At 45.1% G+C, this 17,145-nt stretch overlaps 1 protein-coding gene across 1 annotated transcript; it reads left to right on the top strand.

The window, feature by feature from the left end:
* The first annotated feature begins 14,513 nt into the window (after window positions 1–14,513).
* LOC130875975 (peptidyl-prolyl cis-trans isomerase A-like) lies at window positions 14,514–14,954 on the top strand. The gene has a single exon (XM_057772328.1). It carries the CDS (start codon window positions 14,514–14,516, stop codon window positions 14,931–14,933), a length of 420 nt encoding a protein of 139 aa, XP_057628311.1. The 3' UTR covers window positions 14,934–14,954.
* Window positions 14,955–17,145: the final 2,191 nt, after the last annotated feature.

Genomic DNA, 17,145 nt, shown 5'->3' with positions numbered 1-17,145 from the left:
ATGATCAGCGTGCAAGGTTTCAAGCGCCTGCTTAATACCAGGAGATCCTTGTTCACCCTCCATCTTAACTATCCCCTCCATCTTACTATAGAGCTGAAGAGCCCTACCAGATGGCCAGCCTTGCCTTCTAGCAGCTTCCCCAAGTGCCCACTCCTCAGAGCAATGCTAGCATCCTTATAAGAAGGGGGATGAGGTCAAATGCCCTCCTGCATAGAGATGCCTAACAAAGTACCCAAAGGTGGTGGCTTCAAACAGTAGAGACGTGTTATTCATTCTGAGAATTTAGAAATCTGAGATCAAATTGTCAGCAGGATGAGAAGGTTGGGAAAGAGAACCTGTCTCTGGCCTGTTCCCAGGCCTCTGGTGGTTTCTGACCCTCCTTGCCGTTCCTTGCCTTGTTGGCATGCCACCCTAACCTGTTCTTCTAGCTCCTCCACAGTTTTCCCTCATCTGTGTCTATCTCTGTGTCAGATCCTCACTCTGTACAGGAAGACATCACTGCACCAGGGCCATCCGGAATCATCTCATCCCACCTGAACAGCTGGTAGGCTCTAGATCTCATTCTCAGGCACTGGTATTTCAAAGCCTACTGAATCCATCACATCTCCCATGGTAGCCAGCAAACAAAGGAACCAGGACTTACACTATATTCTCCTATTCTGTATCTTGCTCCCCACAGCTGCCTTTGGTAGAACTGCTCTTACAGGCATACAGGGAAAATTCAGTGTGCACAACCCAGCCTCAGGGAAACAGCTGGGAAAAGGGCAGGTCAGAATGGAGACGTTGAATACAACCATTTCACAAAGGGGAATGCTGAGAACCGAAGAGGGGCAAGGTTACACTGTCAGGTAAACAGGTCAGGGCTCCAACTTAGGTATCAGATGCCCCTCCGGATCTTCTATTCTCCATAGAAAAATCTCCCAACAGCCCCTCCAGCTGGAAGCTGCTAGCTCCCTTATTTAGACTGTCTGTGAATGAGGAGACTAAGACATTTTTTTAAAAACATGAATCTGCATAAAAGGCTCATCCTGTTGTACAAAAATACTGGTGTAAGCAGTGTCTATCTTAAGCCAGATAAAGAGACTATTATGATAATTCTCATGATCATTATTATTCGAATCTTCAACTCCAAATTTCCAGAAAGCCCAGAATGCTACTTTCCTCCCATGTCCAGCTTCAAGAAAACAGGCATAGAAAACAGACGAGAGAAATTGAATCATAGTTTCAACTAAATACATATTTAATTCCTCATGTATTTTTTATATTTTGTTTTGTGCAGGACTGTTTACCTAGTTAATGGTGAAGTGGAATCTATTGTCACCAAGTGACTGTGGATAGTTTCTGTTGTCATTGTTCAGTCTTGAAGTGCCCCCTAGTGAAATGTCTCTGTATTTAAGAAGCTGAGAAACAAGCTGGAAATTGGATTTACACATAGCTGAAGACATTTTTAGAAAGAAGCAGGAGGAAGTGGAGATGGAGAAAGACAGAGCCTGTGTTTCAAGGTGATTTGAACATGGCTAACGTAAACCCTCTTCTTGAGGCCCTTCTGTGTGCACACTCACATAGATTGCCTTGCAGATGTATTCCCAACACAGAGCACACACAAGAAATCCGGCAAGGCTGCTTCACAAGGCAGAGAGAAGCCGCCGAGCCGCACTGGTGAACCACAGGAAGCCAGGCGTTTGATAAGCAGAAATAAACTTGCCAACACCAGCTTTGTACATGAGCCTACTTGGTGACCATCTCCCTGCGAGATGAAATTTGAGTCTCTGGTCATTGTAAGCCGTGTAAATTGATGTGGAAAACATCGTTAATGCTGGACATGATAGTTGGGGAGGAGGCTGAAGGAGAGCTCTCTCTGATTATCAGTCAATGATGCTGTAGAGCTAAAACTGCCCTGGTTTTCTTTTTCACTTTTAAAACAAAAACCCTAGCTTTCAACAAAGCAAAACCCACAGGAAGTAGTTTTGAAACACAGTTCTTTGATTAGTAGCTTCATCTGGTGGGCAGTTTGCACAGCTACTTACACATCAAAACGACTTCAAGAACTTTCCAAAAGAATCCATTCCCTGCCTTCCCCCTCAGAGCTTCCTGTGAAGTTGGTCTGAGGTACCACAGGCATCTTTATTCTGTCAACAGTTCCAATCAGGAAATTTGAGGTACAGCTAGGTAGAAAGACACACCAAAAGGATGCCCCCTGGCCAGCCTCCAGGATCTCACCAATCGGGCTGCATTTTGGCTGCTCTCCATGAAGTCCTCTGATAGGCTGGAGGTCAGAAGCCACTGATGTGAAAATAGGAAGGACAAGAAGTTTGCTCTCATGCCCTGCTCCCTAGGATGAGTAAACAGAGTAGATTTAAATTATGGACTGGCTTCCCACTACACGCACAAGAGGGTTGAGATCTCCATGCCAACTTCAATCAATAGCGTAGTTTTATAAACGAGTTGTGCTCCAAAGCAATGCTGTAGAGTAGCTTTCCACCCTACCCAGAGTGTGATGGCTGTCGTGGCTCCTCCAGGGTGATACAGTGTATGCCCAGTAAGTTGGCTGGAGATGGCAGGGGGATCACAGCAGCACAACACAGGTCATCACCCCAGCCACACCTTTGTCTTCATCCTTACCTGGACTCTGTCTGTTCCAGCTTCGCAGGATCTAAGTCCGGCTGCACCTTGAGATCTTTGTAGGAGGAAGAAATGAAACTTAAAGAATGAAAGAATAACTAGTGTTTACTGGCTGGTTTATGTGTCGACTTGACACAAACTATAGTCATCAGAGAGGAAGGAGTCTCAGTTGAAGAAATGCCTCAACAAGATCCAGCTGTAAGACATTTTCTCAATGATCATTGGGGGAAAAGCAAGCCAGTAAGAAGCTCTCCTCCATGGCCTCTGCGTCAGTTCCTGCCTCCAGGTGCCAGCTCTGCTTGAGTTCCTGTTCTGACTTCCTCCAATGATGGACTATGATCTGGAAGTGTAAGCCAAATAAACCCTTTCCTCCCCAACTTGCTCTTTGATCATGGTGTTTTACTGCAGCAATCAATACCCTAACCAAGACAGAGGGTTTCTCAGCAGTTCTCCTTTTTCTGTCTTTTGGAAAAGGAAATGGCCTCCAGCTATCAATCAGATTGTGGAAAGAGGCCAAGATAATGTTCAAGGTAATAGCAGAAAAATGACGGAGGGCTGGAGATGTGGCTCAGTTGGTAAAACGCTCAGTTAAATGGAAGCTCTGTATAAATTGAGCATGGTGCAGGCCTGTAATCCCAGCATTCAGATGGTGGGACCTTTAGAGTCCAAAACTCAAGGTCACCCACAGCTACATAGTGAGTTTGGGACCAGCTTGGGTTACCTGATATCACTACACTTAGCGATACTAATTCAGTAGCTTAAAGATGGTCTCCAAGACTCTTCATTCTTTCAACAAATGTTTAAAAACCTAGAACTACATGTCAAGCTCCGCCCCTGGGTCTGTGGATACGGTGTTGAACAGATCACCCTCTGCTGCTGTGTAACTTAACATCTGGTGAGAAGTCTTTCTGTATATGTGTTGTTTTTATTGGTTAATGAATAAAGGAACTGCTTTGGCCTATGATAAGGCAGAATAGAGGTAAGTGGGAAAACTAAACTGAATGCTGGGAGAAAGTAGGAGGAATCAGTGAGATGCCTTGTAGCCACCAGAGGAGAAAGACACTAGCTGCCAGCCAGAACCCTGCCATTAGGCCATGAGCCTCTTGGTAAAATATAAAATAATAGATATGGGTTAATTTAAGATATAAGAGCTAGCTAGCAATACACTTAAGCTATTGGCCAAACAGTATTGCAAATATATAGTTTCTATGTGATTATTTTGAGTCAGGGTGGCAAAAAAAAAAATGAATGAGAAGCCTCCACCAACAAACATCCTAGAGAAATCTTCATTTTTAACAAGTGATAAAAGTAGTTTATATAAAGAAAGTACTGGGACATAAATGTTGACCATTCAATGTACTCATATTATAAACTTGGAAGATTTATAATTTATAACAAAACCCAGAGAGGTGAGTGAGCTGTATAGTTGTGACTTCCTCCATCTTGTATTTTGGGCAGTTCTGGTAACACCTGCTCACCACCACCCCCTCCACCCACCCTTCAAACACTGCTGGAAGCCAGACAAGCACTCTGTAGAGAATACTTTTGGTTAAATTTATCCAGGCTTCCATTACCCTCCAGGTCATGGATTTGCAGTCTTCCTATGTCAGCTTCCCCAGTAGCTGGGATTTCAGGACTGAACCTCCACACCCTGGTTCCCTTCAACGCTTTCTGTTCAGAGAAAGGCCCTCACTCTGTAGACCAATCAATCCTCTTGTTTTAGCCTCCTGAGTGCGGGGACTACAGATATGAACTATCATACCCAACTCTCCTCATTGCATTAAAAAGAAAAAGCTGAATGAATAGCCCATCTCCATTAGTTACTCCAAGGAGACAGACTCGAGACACAATCAACATGTAATGGGAAAAGTCAAGGAAAGCTCTAGTCTTGGGTTCAAATCCCAGCACTTTGCAAGTATGTGTTCTTGGTCATTTTTCCTAACATCACTTAACCTGTTTTTCCAACAATAAAGTGAGCATATAAGGTTCTCCAGACTTGAGAGATACATTCCCAGTGTAGTCTAAGCCCCCACATGGAGGCTTCTAGAAGCTTCTCGTCCCAAAATGAACTATACAGGGAGCGTCTGCATGCACCAGGAAGCAGCCACGTTTGTGGCTTCTCAGTTCCACCTCAGATCCCTGAACCTACACTTCTTCTGCTCCACCCTTGCTGTCTCAGAGTCACTTCTTCAAGCTTCTCTCTCCTCTGGCCTGCTGTCTCCTCCACACAGAAGATACTTCCATCCTGGTTTTCCTCCAAGCATCAGAACGGGGCCTCAATGCCTATGAGGGGGTTCACACGGCCTCAGTGACAATCCCTACACTCAGAGTCCCCAGCCTTGCCCCTCTTTGGGATAAATGCCCCCTCCACTGAGAAAGAAAAGGAGAGAGATCTTCCTAGGGGGTTGGCAAGATAAGGAGATATAGAGATGGTCCTTGGGGAAGCCTGGGTGGTGAAGCAGTGATCCAGGGGAAACTGCCTTAGTTGTGAGAAAAATTACCCAAGAGAAAAGAGGGCATTGCTCATAAAATTCCGAGTGAGGAGGAACACTGTAAAGCCTTATCAGGCACTACCATAGTAGCACCACCAAAGCCCATTGGCTGGAGGCCCTCAAGCCCTGGCAGGCAAAAGGCGCTAAAGTCTGAATATATGTGACCCTGCCACTGTGGCCAGAGGCCCTGTCACCTCCTTACTCATCAGGAGCATAAGATCCTGCTAAAGAGTCAAACCCCGTGTAAATGGAACCGCGTGGAGACTGGCTGTTGTTCTCTGCATTGCAGCCCAGCTGCTCCCGGGACTGGGAATTATTTACTTACAAAGGTTACTACTTTCTCCAAGGCTGCTTCCCGCCAGCACCATTGCCCACACCTGCTTGCTGATAAATGTGTACAGAAGATCGCAGCCGGAAAGTCTGTACGCCCCATTGCGCAAGCCACCATTCCATCTATCCAGGGCTAATGAAAGCCACGGCTGCCCACCCTGACTAAGCCAATTTGTTTGCTAGAGGGGGAAAAAAATTACGTTGAGAACGGCCAATTTTAAGACAGAGGTTGCTTTTTCATTATTGTGAAACATTTAGTGTAAAGGGCTATTTATCACCCTTTGCTTACTGCATTCTGCTCTGGTAGCTATAAATAAGGAGCCCTGCGTTCCCATTATCCTGAAGGTGGTTAAGCTTGCCTCTGAAGAGCTGCCAGAAAACCCTTTTGCAAACAACCCTGTGCCAGAGCACGTCCCGGGAAAATGTCGATACAGCGCCGCCTACAGGTGCATGAAGGAACACAAAACCACCACCACAGGCTCCGTTGCTAACATAGCATCCTTTCCCCATCTCTTGCACAAGGCCTGGCCTCTAGGAAACACTTGGGAGATGCCTATTGACTGGAGGAATAGGAGCCCTATCCATAGTCAAAGAGCATGCAATTCACTCCATTAATGATCTGGCTGTGGTGACATACCCAGAAACTGACAAAAAGGACAGATATGACCCAGAGTGCTGAGCTGGTTGGTGATCTCATGCCCTGCATGGCTTGCTGATAGTCCATGGTTTCGTGGCAAGATAACCAGGCTACTGGTATCATATTATTATATGATATAAATTATCACGTAGGTGTGACTGAGAGGACTTGTGTTTTATTCTGTATCCTTAGATGACAAATGCATTGCATTATCATTAAGACCAAAACAACTGGCAGAACAACTAAACAGAATTAATTCTAACTCACCATTCTGTGGTGTTTTAACCTACCATGACAGGAAAACAGAGTGGAGTGTCTCTGTCCACGGCAAGAGGAGAAGAAGAGGCTATCCACGTCAAAGCAGAGACAGCCAGATCTAGGGAACAAGCTTCAAGAGCCCAACCCTAATGACCTGCTTCCATCAATCAGACCTCACCTCTGGAGTGACACACAGCCTCGCAAATCAGCTCCACCATCTTGAGAACAAACACTCAAAACACAGCCACGGAAGCAAGATGACTATATTGAAGCTTTCCGATCTGTGACGAACCCAAAGCTGCCAGAGAACGGTGAATGCCAAGTTCCACAGCGAGAAGATTACTGCCATCAATACTAAGAGATCCCAGGAACCATTTGAGACTTGATTTTCTGGGTCATCACAAAAAAGACAGGACACTATGGGGAGCCACAGGCCATCTGTGCATGAGAGAGACGGAAAGGCCTCCTGTTAGGTTGTGAGACGTAGAAAAGAAGCATGAAGCAGGCTGGGCCTTGGGAACAGCTGGAGAAAGCAGTGGAGAAGGTCACAGCCCAAGGACTGGGGTCGGTGAATGCCTGAAGCCCCACCCTGGGACTGTGGAACATTCTCCTTCCTATGCTTTACACATCAGGATTAGGAACAGCAGACACCCTGGAAAGTGCTGGGAACAGAAAGGCAATCCGTGATGAGGCTCTCCCTTCATCTTACATCAGTTCCTATAGCCTAGATCTGAGCTATTGCCAACAGGCTCATGTTTTGAGCATTTCCTCCCCCAGTTGGTGCTGCTATTTTGAGGGGTTGTGAAAATTTTGGGACTATGACCCAGCTAACAGAAAGACACAGTAGAGGCAGACCTTGAGGATGAGGTTCACATTTGGTTCTCTACCAGTCCTCTGTGGCATAAATAACACATTCTCTCAGCCACAAACGGAGCTACTCCAGCACCTATGCACTCCCTGAAGAAACGTCCTTGGAAACTGTGAACCAAAATAAGTCCTTTCTCCTGTAAGCTGTTTCTGTGAGGTATTGTGCTGCAGGAATGAGAAAAGCAGCATGGGAAAGCCTTCCAGATAGTGAACCGCACAAAGGAAAGAAACGAAGAGTACTCAGTTGACATGCCTTGAGGAAGGCGAAGTACTCGCTGTGAAGGGAGGACAAAGAGTGGGAAGAGCAGCGAAGACTGAGACCAAGACAGAGGCAAGGGCTAAGTCGCTCAGCCCTGAGGCCAGGAGACTCACCATCCAACATCAAATGAGTACTCAGTGGCTCGCTTCTGTCTCAAATGAGTTTGAAGGGGTCAGGAAAGGAGAAAGACTGGATTCACCAAAAAGGAACTAGGAGGGTAAACAAGATCAGAAGGAGGCTGTTGAGCACAGAGCCCCAAAGAGAACCCAGGCAGTGAGAACCTAGAACACAAACAAGAAAAGCTACTGAGAGGTGATGATGGCCACACGAAGTCAAGTCAAGGGGACCTCATGGCCACCTAGTTAGAAAGGCGATGACTCGAATGGGACCAGATGGAAACCTCCACCTCCATGGCCTACAATGCAGATGATGGGGGCTGAGCAATAGGGCAGCTGTTTTTCCTGGCATAGCTACGAACTCTCGCTGCAAGGGTCACACACCTGTTAAGCAGCAATGAGACTCTCAGCTTTCAAATCTGAGCTTTTCAGTCCCTATACAAAGCTGCCAAGCAGATGTTTAGGGTCCTAATGTCCAGGAGGTTGAGGTTAGGAAAAGGAAGTGCTACTGCAAAGTGGCATTCCCATTACCACAGGCCACTTGTGCTATGAATGGGTCTCGTCTAAGAACTGACCAAAAACCCACTAGATTCTTACTCTATGAACAGGATGTTCTTACTCTCCCCATTTTATAGATGAGAAAACTAAGGCTCAGAGGAGTGGAAGCTTACACATAGAGAAGGTGTCTCCAGGATTTGAACCAAGGCTGATAGGCTTAGAGTCCTTGTTCACTGCCTCTAAGCAATACGACCACGCACAAATTGAAAGAGGTTACCAAACCTGGAGATTTGGCTGGACCTGGTACCTTCATTCCTCCCCCTGCCTCTGTGCCTAGAGACTACAGAAGTGAGCTCTCTACTGCCCTACTATAACTCTAAAAGCCCTAATAAAGTTGGCATGGGGATGGGCGAGCACAGAGGAATGGAAGGGAAGGAAGAAAGGGAGCGCAGTACAGTTAAAGGCTGCCAGAACATGGTGGGGCCAGCTTTGCAGGTGACCAGTGTGTTCTGGAGTGAGACAGTGGCATTGCTTGTCCAAAGCCGAGAGTGTCTAAACACTACTGAATTGTACACATCCAATTAAAATGATAAGCTTTCTGCTCTGTGTATTTCAGAGCAAACTTTCTCAAACTGTGGCACAAATTAATTTTTAATCAGCTTTAATTTCCTGCCCTGCCAAGGTCCTCTTTGTCTTATGGTTCGCCTTTCTTTCTCTTTCAATTGAGATGTAGATGGCTTTTCACTAGGCTGGCTCCAACACTGTACCAAATCATTACCAACATCCTGTATAACTGAGTGGAGAAGGGTGGGTGAATGGGCAGTCAGAGCTCTCAATAGCTTAGAGAGAGGGGAGGGGAGAGGGAGGGGAGGGGAGAAGAGGAGAGGAGAGGAGAGGAGAGGAGAGGAGAGGAGAGGAGAGGAGAGGAGAGGAGAGGAGAGGAGAAATGTCTACATTGTTTTTTCCCACACTGCATCCGAATGTTCTCTCCTACCCCTTTAACGTGATCTTTTCATCCACTTTTCATCCACATGCCATTCTGGACATGTTTAATAAGCTGAGTGTTCTTTGGTCACTTTTATAAAAGCCTTAGTGTGATCATCACAGAGAGTGCACCTTGGTTCCTTCAGGAGAGCTCTGTACTTGGCTACAACCACCTGTCTCCACCGTCTCCTACCTAGCAAGGCTCCCACTGGCTGGCCCCTGTGCTCAGCCAAAAGCAGGTTTCTGCAGTTTCATCCCAGCCATAGCTTTAATACATTCATTCCTTTAGGGGCATTTATTGATCTTCATTTGCGATTTTAATCATTCATTTGGAAAGTGTTTACAGGCATTGTTCTAAGACACGAAACCGGAGCATTGGCAAGGGAGATAAATCCAATATTGAATCAGGGGGGCGAGGGCGAAGAGGGGGAAATATTTTAGCTGGGTGTGGGCGTTTTCAGAATCCCCCCCCCAGCACCTCGGACAACTCCTTCCCTTTTAATTCTTCTGAAAATTGCGCTGAGACAGGCACTTTTTTCTTCTTTTTTTAAAGAAAATAGAACGGGACGTGTGTTTTAGGCAAAGAGATGGCTGCAGCGGGCTTGTATTTCGTTTTGCCAGTATTAATCTCCACATTCAACTCTGAGCTGCTTTCGCTGAATCAGCGCTGTTCCTTTAAGCGACCTGATTCTGTAATTCCATTATTAATATCATAAAAAATGCCTTTCCTCTACACCATTTTGCGCTATCAATGGAAAAACCACAGTTCCAAAATGCATTAGTCCTTGCAGGCTCCGGCAGGATTATTTGCATCAATATAAACCAAGTTAATCAGAGGAGCATTTGAATAATCAGTCACGTGGCTCCCGCGCCTCTCGCTGGCTCTGCGGCATCCAAAGGTTGCACCCCGCTGGACCCCTCCCCCGGGACTGCAACTGTGTCCGGGTTCTCCTGACCACTGCATATTTTCCTGCTTGCTATCGCTGCAACATCTTGCCATTTATTTTGCATTTTTTTCCCTCTGCTTCTCTGACAGTGATGTAAGTTGGTTCCCTGTCCCCTATCACCAGGTGGAAGGTGGCAAACCATTGTGAACCACACGTGTTCAAACCGATAAGCTTTAAAGAGAGAAGCAATGTTCATTAAGAAAAATAACAAGCCTAGGAATACACATGCCAGCAATGCAATACTTCTTACTTTGCACAGCATCGAATGGTTCTTCATAGCACAGGCCTTAAGGTGCTTGCTGCCTCACTGATTTTCAAAACTAAAATTAGAGTAGATGATACTATGGGCGGGATTTTATGCTAACTGGGATTTTGATATTTCAGATCTATGTGGATGCCCCAGTGTGGCTGTTCACCGTAGAAGGTATTCATAGGCGTCACTTATATACATCAGACGTTCACAGACACAGACACCCCTTGGATGTTTGTGTGTGTGGGAGACAGGCCTATTACCCAGCATTTGGCCTCAAGTGAAATGCTCCAATGATGGAAACTGTTCTCCAGATTGCCCTGACCATGCCTGGCTTTCTTCCTGCACTGCAACTTTCGAAAACTTGGTGACTTAAGACAACAGTCACCCATTTGGCTCATGAGTCTGCAGGACATTTGAGTTGAGCTCAGCTAGTCCAGTTCACTTGGCTCAAGCATTTGTGGGCAATGGCATGGTGGCGGTGGTTGACTTTTGACTGGGGCTTCCCTATGTGGTGGCAGCATCTTCAAACCTGGCTTGTTTCCAGGGCGACAGCAGAGTTTCCAGAGAAGCTGTCAGACCTGTTGAAAGCCAGGACTGGAACTTGTCCTGTCTTCCTTCTGTCGATAAAAGCAGGTCACAAGAACAATTCAGATTCAAAGGGTGGATAAGTAGTCCCTGTCTCTTTTGTGGGAGAGCTATAAAGTCTAGTGATCACTTCTCCATCTCCCCCATTATGCCCAGATACACCTCTCCTGCTGCTTCATGGAGCCACCTAGACTTACGAAAATTTTGCCTACCCTTAGTCTCAGGTTTTTTTAATTTTATTTTCTAATTGTGATTCTGGGGTTCTTTACTCAGAAGGCTCTACCAGGAAGAGCCAGCTTATTTTAGAAAGAAGTCAGACAATAGATGACAGAGGTAAGAACACTGATGAGCTACTCTGAAATGTTCCTTTGGGTAGAAGAGCTGGGCTTTGGGAGAAGGCACAGCTTAATAAAGCCTGTCTTCTATCCTCATGATCATAAAGAGCGCCCAGAGAACTTGTAGAAAATACAGATTCCTGAATCCCATCTGAGGTGTACTAATTTTTAAATTTCTGGAAGAAGCCTACCGTCTGTATGTTTCATTTCTACAGTCTTTCTCGAAAGCACAGCTTCCCACTGGCCCTGCAGAGACAGGATACGATTCAGGATCCTGGAGAGACAGACTGGGTCTGTGTCCTCCTCCATCCCTGAACCTGAACCAGTACTGGACATGCAGCCATGTGGACCACAGTAGAGCGAATCTACGCTACTCACAGCGTGACTCACCTTCTCTACAGCATCCACTTCATCCGAAAAAGACTGGAAATACAGATGCTTAGAGCTGGGGCTGTAGTCAGTGGCAGAGCACTTGCCTGGCATGTGGGAGTCCCTGGGTTTCATCTCCAGCCATGTTAAAAAAAGAAAGAAAGAAAGAAAGAAAGAAAGAAAGAAAGAAAGAAAGAAAGGAAGGAAGGAAGGAAGGAAGGAAGGAAGGAAGAAAGAAAGAAAGAAAGAAAGAAAGAAAGAAAGAAAGAAAGAAAGAAAGAAAGAAAGAAATCAACAAAAAAGAAATGCAAGTGGGCTGTGGAAGCCTGTGAGCATCTGCCCAAGTGATGGGGAGGGACCGCTTAGCTTCTGCTGGTGGCTATGTGTTCCAGCTCACCTATGCTTGCCCGGGTCTTCCAGCAGCTGCAGAGCTCTTTGATGGAGTCCGTCCTGAAGCCCTCCTCACCTCTGCCAACCCACTTATAATTTGTTGCGGTTCTTTTTTCTGAACTCTGGACAGGGCACCTGGCCCCACTCATCAGGCAGGCCTCCGGAATGATAGATTGGTAGTTCCCGCTGAGTGAAGAGCGCTTTTTAACTGGGGTCAAGTCCCCCACCCCCTGTTTCTGAGGAGCTTTTAGAGCTCCCTGCCTTCAGCAAAGGGCTAAGGGCTTAGGAATTTAAAAGGAATTGGTGTGAGAGGTCACTGTTCTTGCAGAGTTTCAGGTGCACACTCAATTACTAAGGTTGTTATATACACGGTGCCCAAGTGTTTGTGTGCACACACGCACTCTTGCACACACACACACACACACACACACACACACTCCTTCAGATAGCAAATTGTTCCTGGAAGTATTACTTCAGTGTAGTTTCTTGAAGAACACTTGGAAGAAAAAGGAATATAATAATTCCTGCTAAGCCAAAGTAACCACCAACCTTCCAGTTTCCCAGGCTACAAGACCAGTGGGGGAGGATGGAGACAGAAGAGAAGGAAGTACATGTGTCTAGATTTCGGGAGCCTGAGAAAACAGCACCAGATAACACTGCAAATTGTTGAACAAGTGGCCTCCTTTTCCTGACGCCGAGTTCATTCTAAGATATGACACGCATTTAGATAATACTTTCCTCTAAGACATTACTGAGAGTGTTTATAAATGTGGACATATGCCAATAGAAACACATAAACGTAAATAAGGGATTTCTTACACCTTAGTAGGTATTGATGGTAGGAACAGAGAGTGAGAGAATATGAACATTCAATTAGACCCTGAGAGCCTAGAAGCCATGGAAGGAGAGGTGGGCTGTGTGATTGCTGAAACTTAATTGCCCCATAAGCACATAGGGTGTGGCTTGTTGGAGCAGGTATGGCCTTGTTGGAGGAAGTGTGTCACTGTGGAGGTGGGCTTTGAGGTCTCATATATGCTCAAGCCATGCCCCACGTATCAGACCACTTCCTCTTACCTACAGGAAAAGATGTAAGAACTCTCACCTCCTTCTCTAGCGCCATATCTGCCTGCATGCTGCCTTGTTTCCTACCATGGCCATATGGACAAAAGCTCTGAGCTATACGCAAGCCACCCCAATTAAATGTTCTTCTTTATAAGAGTTACTGTGGTCATGAGTCTCTTCACATCAATAGAAACCCTAACTAAGGGAGACTGGAAAGTTTGTTTTTTTTTTCTCTCTCTCCTATCACGTAAAAGAAAGAAGGGGTAGAGTGGACAGGGTTTAGTCAGGGCTTGGGGTAATTCCTAATGAAAGAGAGGAAAGGAGTAAAACCCTCCCATTTCAACTACATATCTGACACTGGGAAGTCCCTGAGGCCCTTACACATGGCGGCTTGTAACACCCGATTTTGTGTTCGCGTCACTGTACCATACGCGAGTCGGGCAAGGGCCTGGAGATTGAAAGAGACCTGGGTCATTCGAAGGAGATCAGCCGAATGCCATTTATCCAACCTTGGGGAAATCCTTATATACCTAGCTGCTGCACAAGGATTTCTGCCCAGGCAGGTGGGAAATTACCATACCAACGATGGAGTCAATGCCCTACAGCTAATCACGAGGCGGGGCAGGGGGAGCACAGGAACAAACAGGATGATTAGTTAGCTGACCAAAAACTGTCCTTAAGATGAACCCCAGAAACAAGGGTAAATCCGGGCCCTACAGTGGCTTTCCTTGGCTTTAGTGAAGAGCATACAACAGTTAGGCAGACAGTTTCACCCTTTCATCTCCTGTGTCAGCGATGTAGATGGGCCGCAGTGAACTGTCACACTGGGGTTGTACCAGCAGATGCCAGTCTGCTAATGGAATATCTGTTTTCAGATGGTTTTCAAGTGGAAATGAATCTTTCGGCTTGAAGAAGGATAAAACTCCCCCCCCCCTTTGCTGAGTGTTAAAAATTCAAAGACAGTGGGTACCACTGGAGGGCTGGCAGAACAGCAAGCAGTCAGCATCGTCCAGCCTTTTGGAAGAAACTGTATGAAAAAGGGATCCCTACACATTTTACCACATGTTAAGGGCCACATTGGGCATGACAACCCAAAGGGGGGAAGACAGGCAGGGACTTTCCTACAAGTTATCAATACCTATTGTGAAGCTATTAGTCCTCTTGGCTCAGGCAGGTCACTGGCTAAGGACAGAGAACTCAAAAGACTCCACAGATATGATAAACATCTCACAAAGGTCAGGCCAGCCAAAGTTGACATGGCTCAGGAAGGTTCTCTCCAAAAGCAACCCCTTACTAATAATCTATTGGCAGTTGGCAGATACTGGAGAAGGTAAAAAACCACTCTTTCTTTGAGGGTATAGGCCCTGTTTTCTAGTGGATGGGTTCACGGCTATGCATATACAGGCAGCGTTGATTGGACTTGGGGAATATCGCAATCAATCAATAGACATGAAATTATAAGGTGAGCTTTGCAGACGCCGATGTCCCTTTTCACCGCTTGCTGCAGCCATGGTCAACCCCACCGTGTTCTTCGACATCGCGGCCGATGGTGAGCCCTTGGGCCGCGTCTCCTTCGAGCTGTTTGCAGACAAAGTTCCAAAGACAGCAGAAAACTTTTGTGCTCTGAGCACTGGAGAGAAAGGATTTGGATATAAGGGTTCTTCCTTTCACAGGATTATTCCAGGATTCATGTGCCAGGGTGGTGACTTCACACGCCATAATGGCACTGGCGGCAGATCCATCTACGGAGAAAAATTTGAGGATGAGAACTTCATCCTGAAGCATACAGGTCCTGGCATCTTGTCCATGGCAAATGCTGGACCAAACACAAACGGTTCCCAGCTTTTTATCTGCACCACCAAGACTGAGTGGCTGGATGGCAAACATGTGGTCTTTGGGAAGGTGAAAGAAGGCATGAACATTGTGTAAGCCATGGAGCGTTTTGGGTCCAGGAATGGCAAGACCAGCAAGAAGATCATCATTTCCGATTGTGGACAACTCTAATTCTTTTGACTTACGGGCTTTTTACCCACCAGACCATTCCTTCTGTAGTTCAGGAGAGCACCCCAGCCCCATCTGCTCGCAGTACCCTGTAATCTCTGCTCTCACTGAAGTTCTTTGGGTTCCATATTTTCCTCATTCCCCTTCAAGTCTAGCTGGATTGCAGAGTTAAGTTTATGATTATGAATAAAAACTAAGTAAGAAAAAAAGAAATTATAAGGTGGGCATGTTGGAAGAAAGTTGGAGAAGGAAAATGGGAGGCTGATATGGCATTTCATTGTATGAGTATGTAAAATTTTAAGAAAATGGTTATAATTAAAAGTCACAGATCAATGTGATATCTGACATTCCTTAGTAAATGTTTTCTTTTGGACAATTAATATTAACATGGAGAAGAAGAAAATGACAGCCTTAATATTATATGGATTAAAGACAACATTGCAGAAAGACTTAAATATAAAAATATAGGAATCTTTATGTACTGAAGAAACAACATAAGTAAAACTTTACCGATTCTACAATTTTTTTGTTTTTGTTTTTCAAGACAGGGTTTCATATGGAAAATTAAAAGCCCAGATAGCCAAAACAATCCTGTACAATAAAGAAACTTCTGGAGGCATCACAATCCCTGACTTTAAACTCTACTACAGGGATACAGTACTAAAAATGCCTGGTATTGGCATAAAAACAGACAGGAGGACTAATGGAATTGAAACAAAGACCCGGATATTAATCCACACTCCTTCAAACACCTGATTTTTTCCAAAAAACAAAAAATATCAAATGGAAAAAAGAAAGCATATTTAACAAATGGTGCTGGCATAACTGGATATCAACATGTAGAAGAATGAAAATAGATTCATATCTATTGCCATGCACAAAACTCAGGTCCAAATGGATCAAAGACCTCAACATTAAACCAACCACACTGAACCTCACAGAAGAGAAAGTGGGAAGTACACTTGAACACATTGGCACAGGAGACTACTTCTTAAATATAACCCCAGCAGCACAGACACTGGGAGAAACAATTAATAAATGGGACCCCCTGAAACTGAGAAGCTCCTATAAAACAACGGTCAACAAGACAAAATGGCAGTCTATAAAAAGGGAAAAGATTTTCACCAAACCCACATTGGACAGAAGTCTGATCTCCAAAATATACAAAGAACTCAAGAAACTGGTCATCAAAAGAACAATTAATCCAATAAAATGGAGCACAGACCTAAACAGAGAATTCTCAACAGATGAATCTAAAATGGCTGAAAGACACTTAAGGAAATGTTCAATATCCTTAGCCATCAGAGAAATGAAAATCAAAACAACTCTGAGATTCCATCTTACACCTGTCAGAATGGCCAGGATCAAAAACACTCATGACAACTCATGCTGGAGAGGATGTGGGGTAAAGAGAACACTCCTACATTGCTGGTGGGAGTGCAAGCTGGTACAGCCACTTTGCAAATCAGTATGGCAATTTCTCAGAAAATTAAGAAACAGCTTATCTCAAGACCTAGCAGTAGCACTAAACTAAAAGCCATAATATATACAAAGGATCTGTAGGGTAAAAAGAGAGGAAAAAATTAAACATACATTTATATAATAAAAATATATGATATAAAATACAAAATGAGATTATTTTAAATCCCTAACAAGACATTATGCGAGAAGGAACCTCCAAAGATGGCACTAAGTTTGTTTTCTTTTGGCCATTTTCTGCTGGGCATGCAGTCTCCCCAGTGAGACTTGATGTGGGATTCCCCTCTGTATGCTGGGAATATGTTTTATTATCATTGGTTAATAAAGAAACTGTTTGTCAGTGGCTTAGCAGAATATAGCCAGGCTGGAAGAGATAGAGGGAGAGAGTAGGCAGAGTCAAGGAGATGCTATGTAGCTGCTGAAGGAGACAGACACCAGATCCTTACCAGTCTGAGAAGTCGGGAATCTAAAGAGCAGTCTCTGCCTACAGAGACTTCCTTGGAAAATACTAAATTTTCAATTTGCAAGTGGTTATCAACTGAAGACAGCTTCTGGATTAGGGATGAGAACATGTGTCCATTTCTCCTTTCAGCTCTAGGACACCATCTGGTATAGATCTGTGCAGGCCCTGTGCATGCTGCCTCAATCCCTGTGAGTTCAT

This window comes from Chionomys nivalis, chromosome 6, assembly GCF_950005125.1.
Source record: "Chionomys nivalis chromosome 6, mChiNiv1.1, whole genome shotgun sequence".
NCBI lineage: Eukaryota > Metazoa > Chordata > Mammalia > Rodentia > Cricetidae > Chionomys > Chionomys nivalis.
This window is presented reverse-complemented; position numbering and strand designations above follow the sequence as displayed.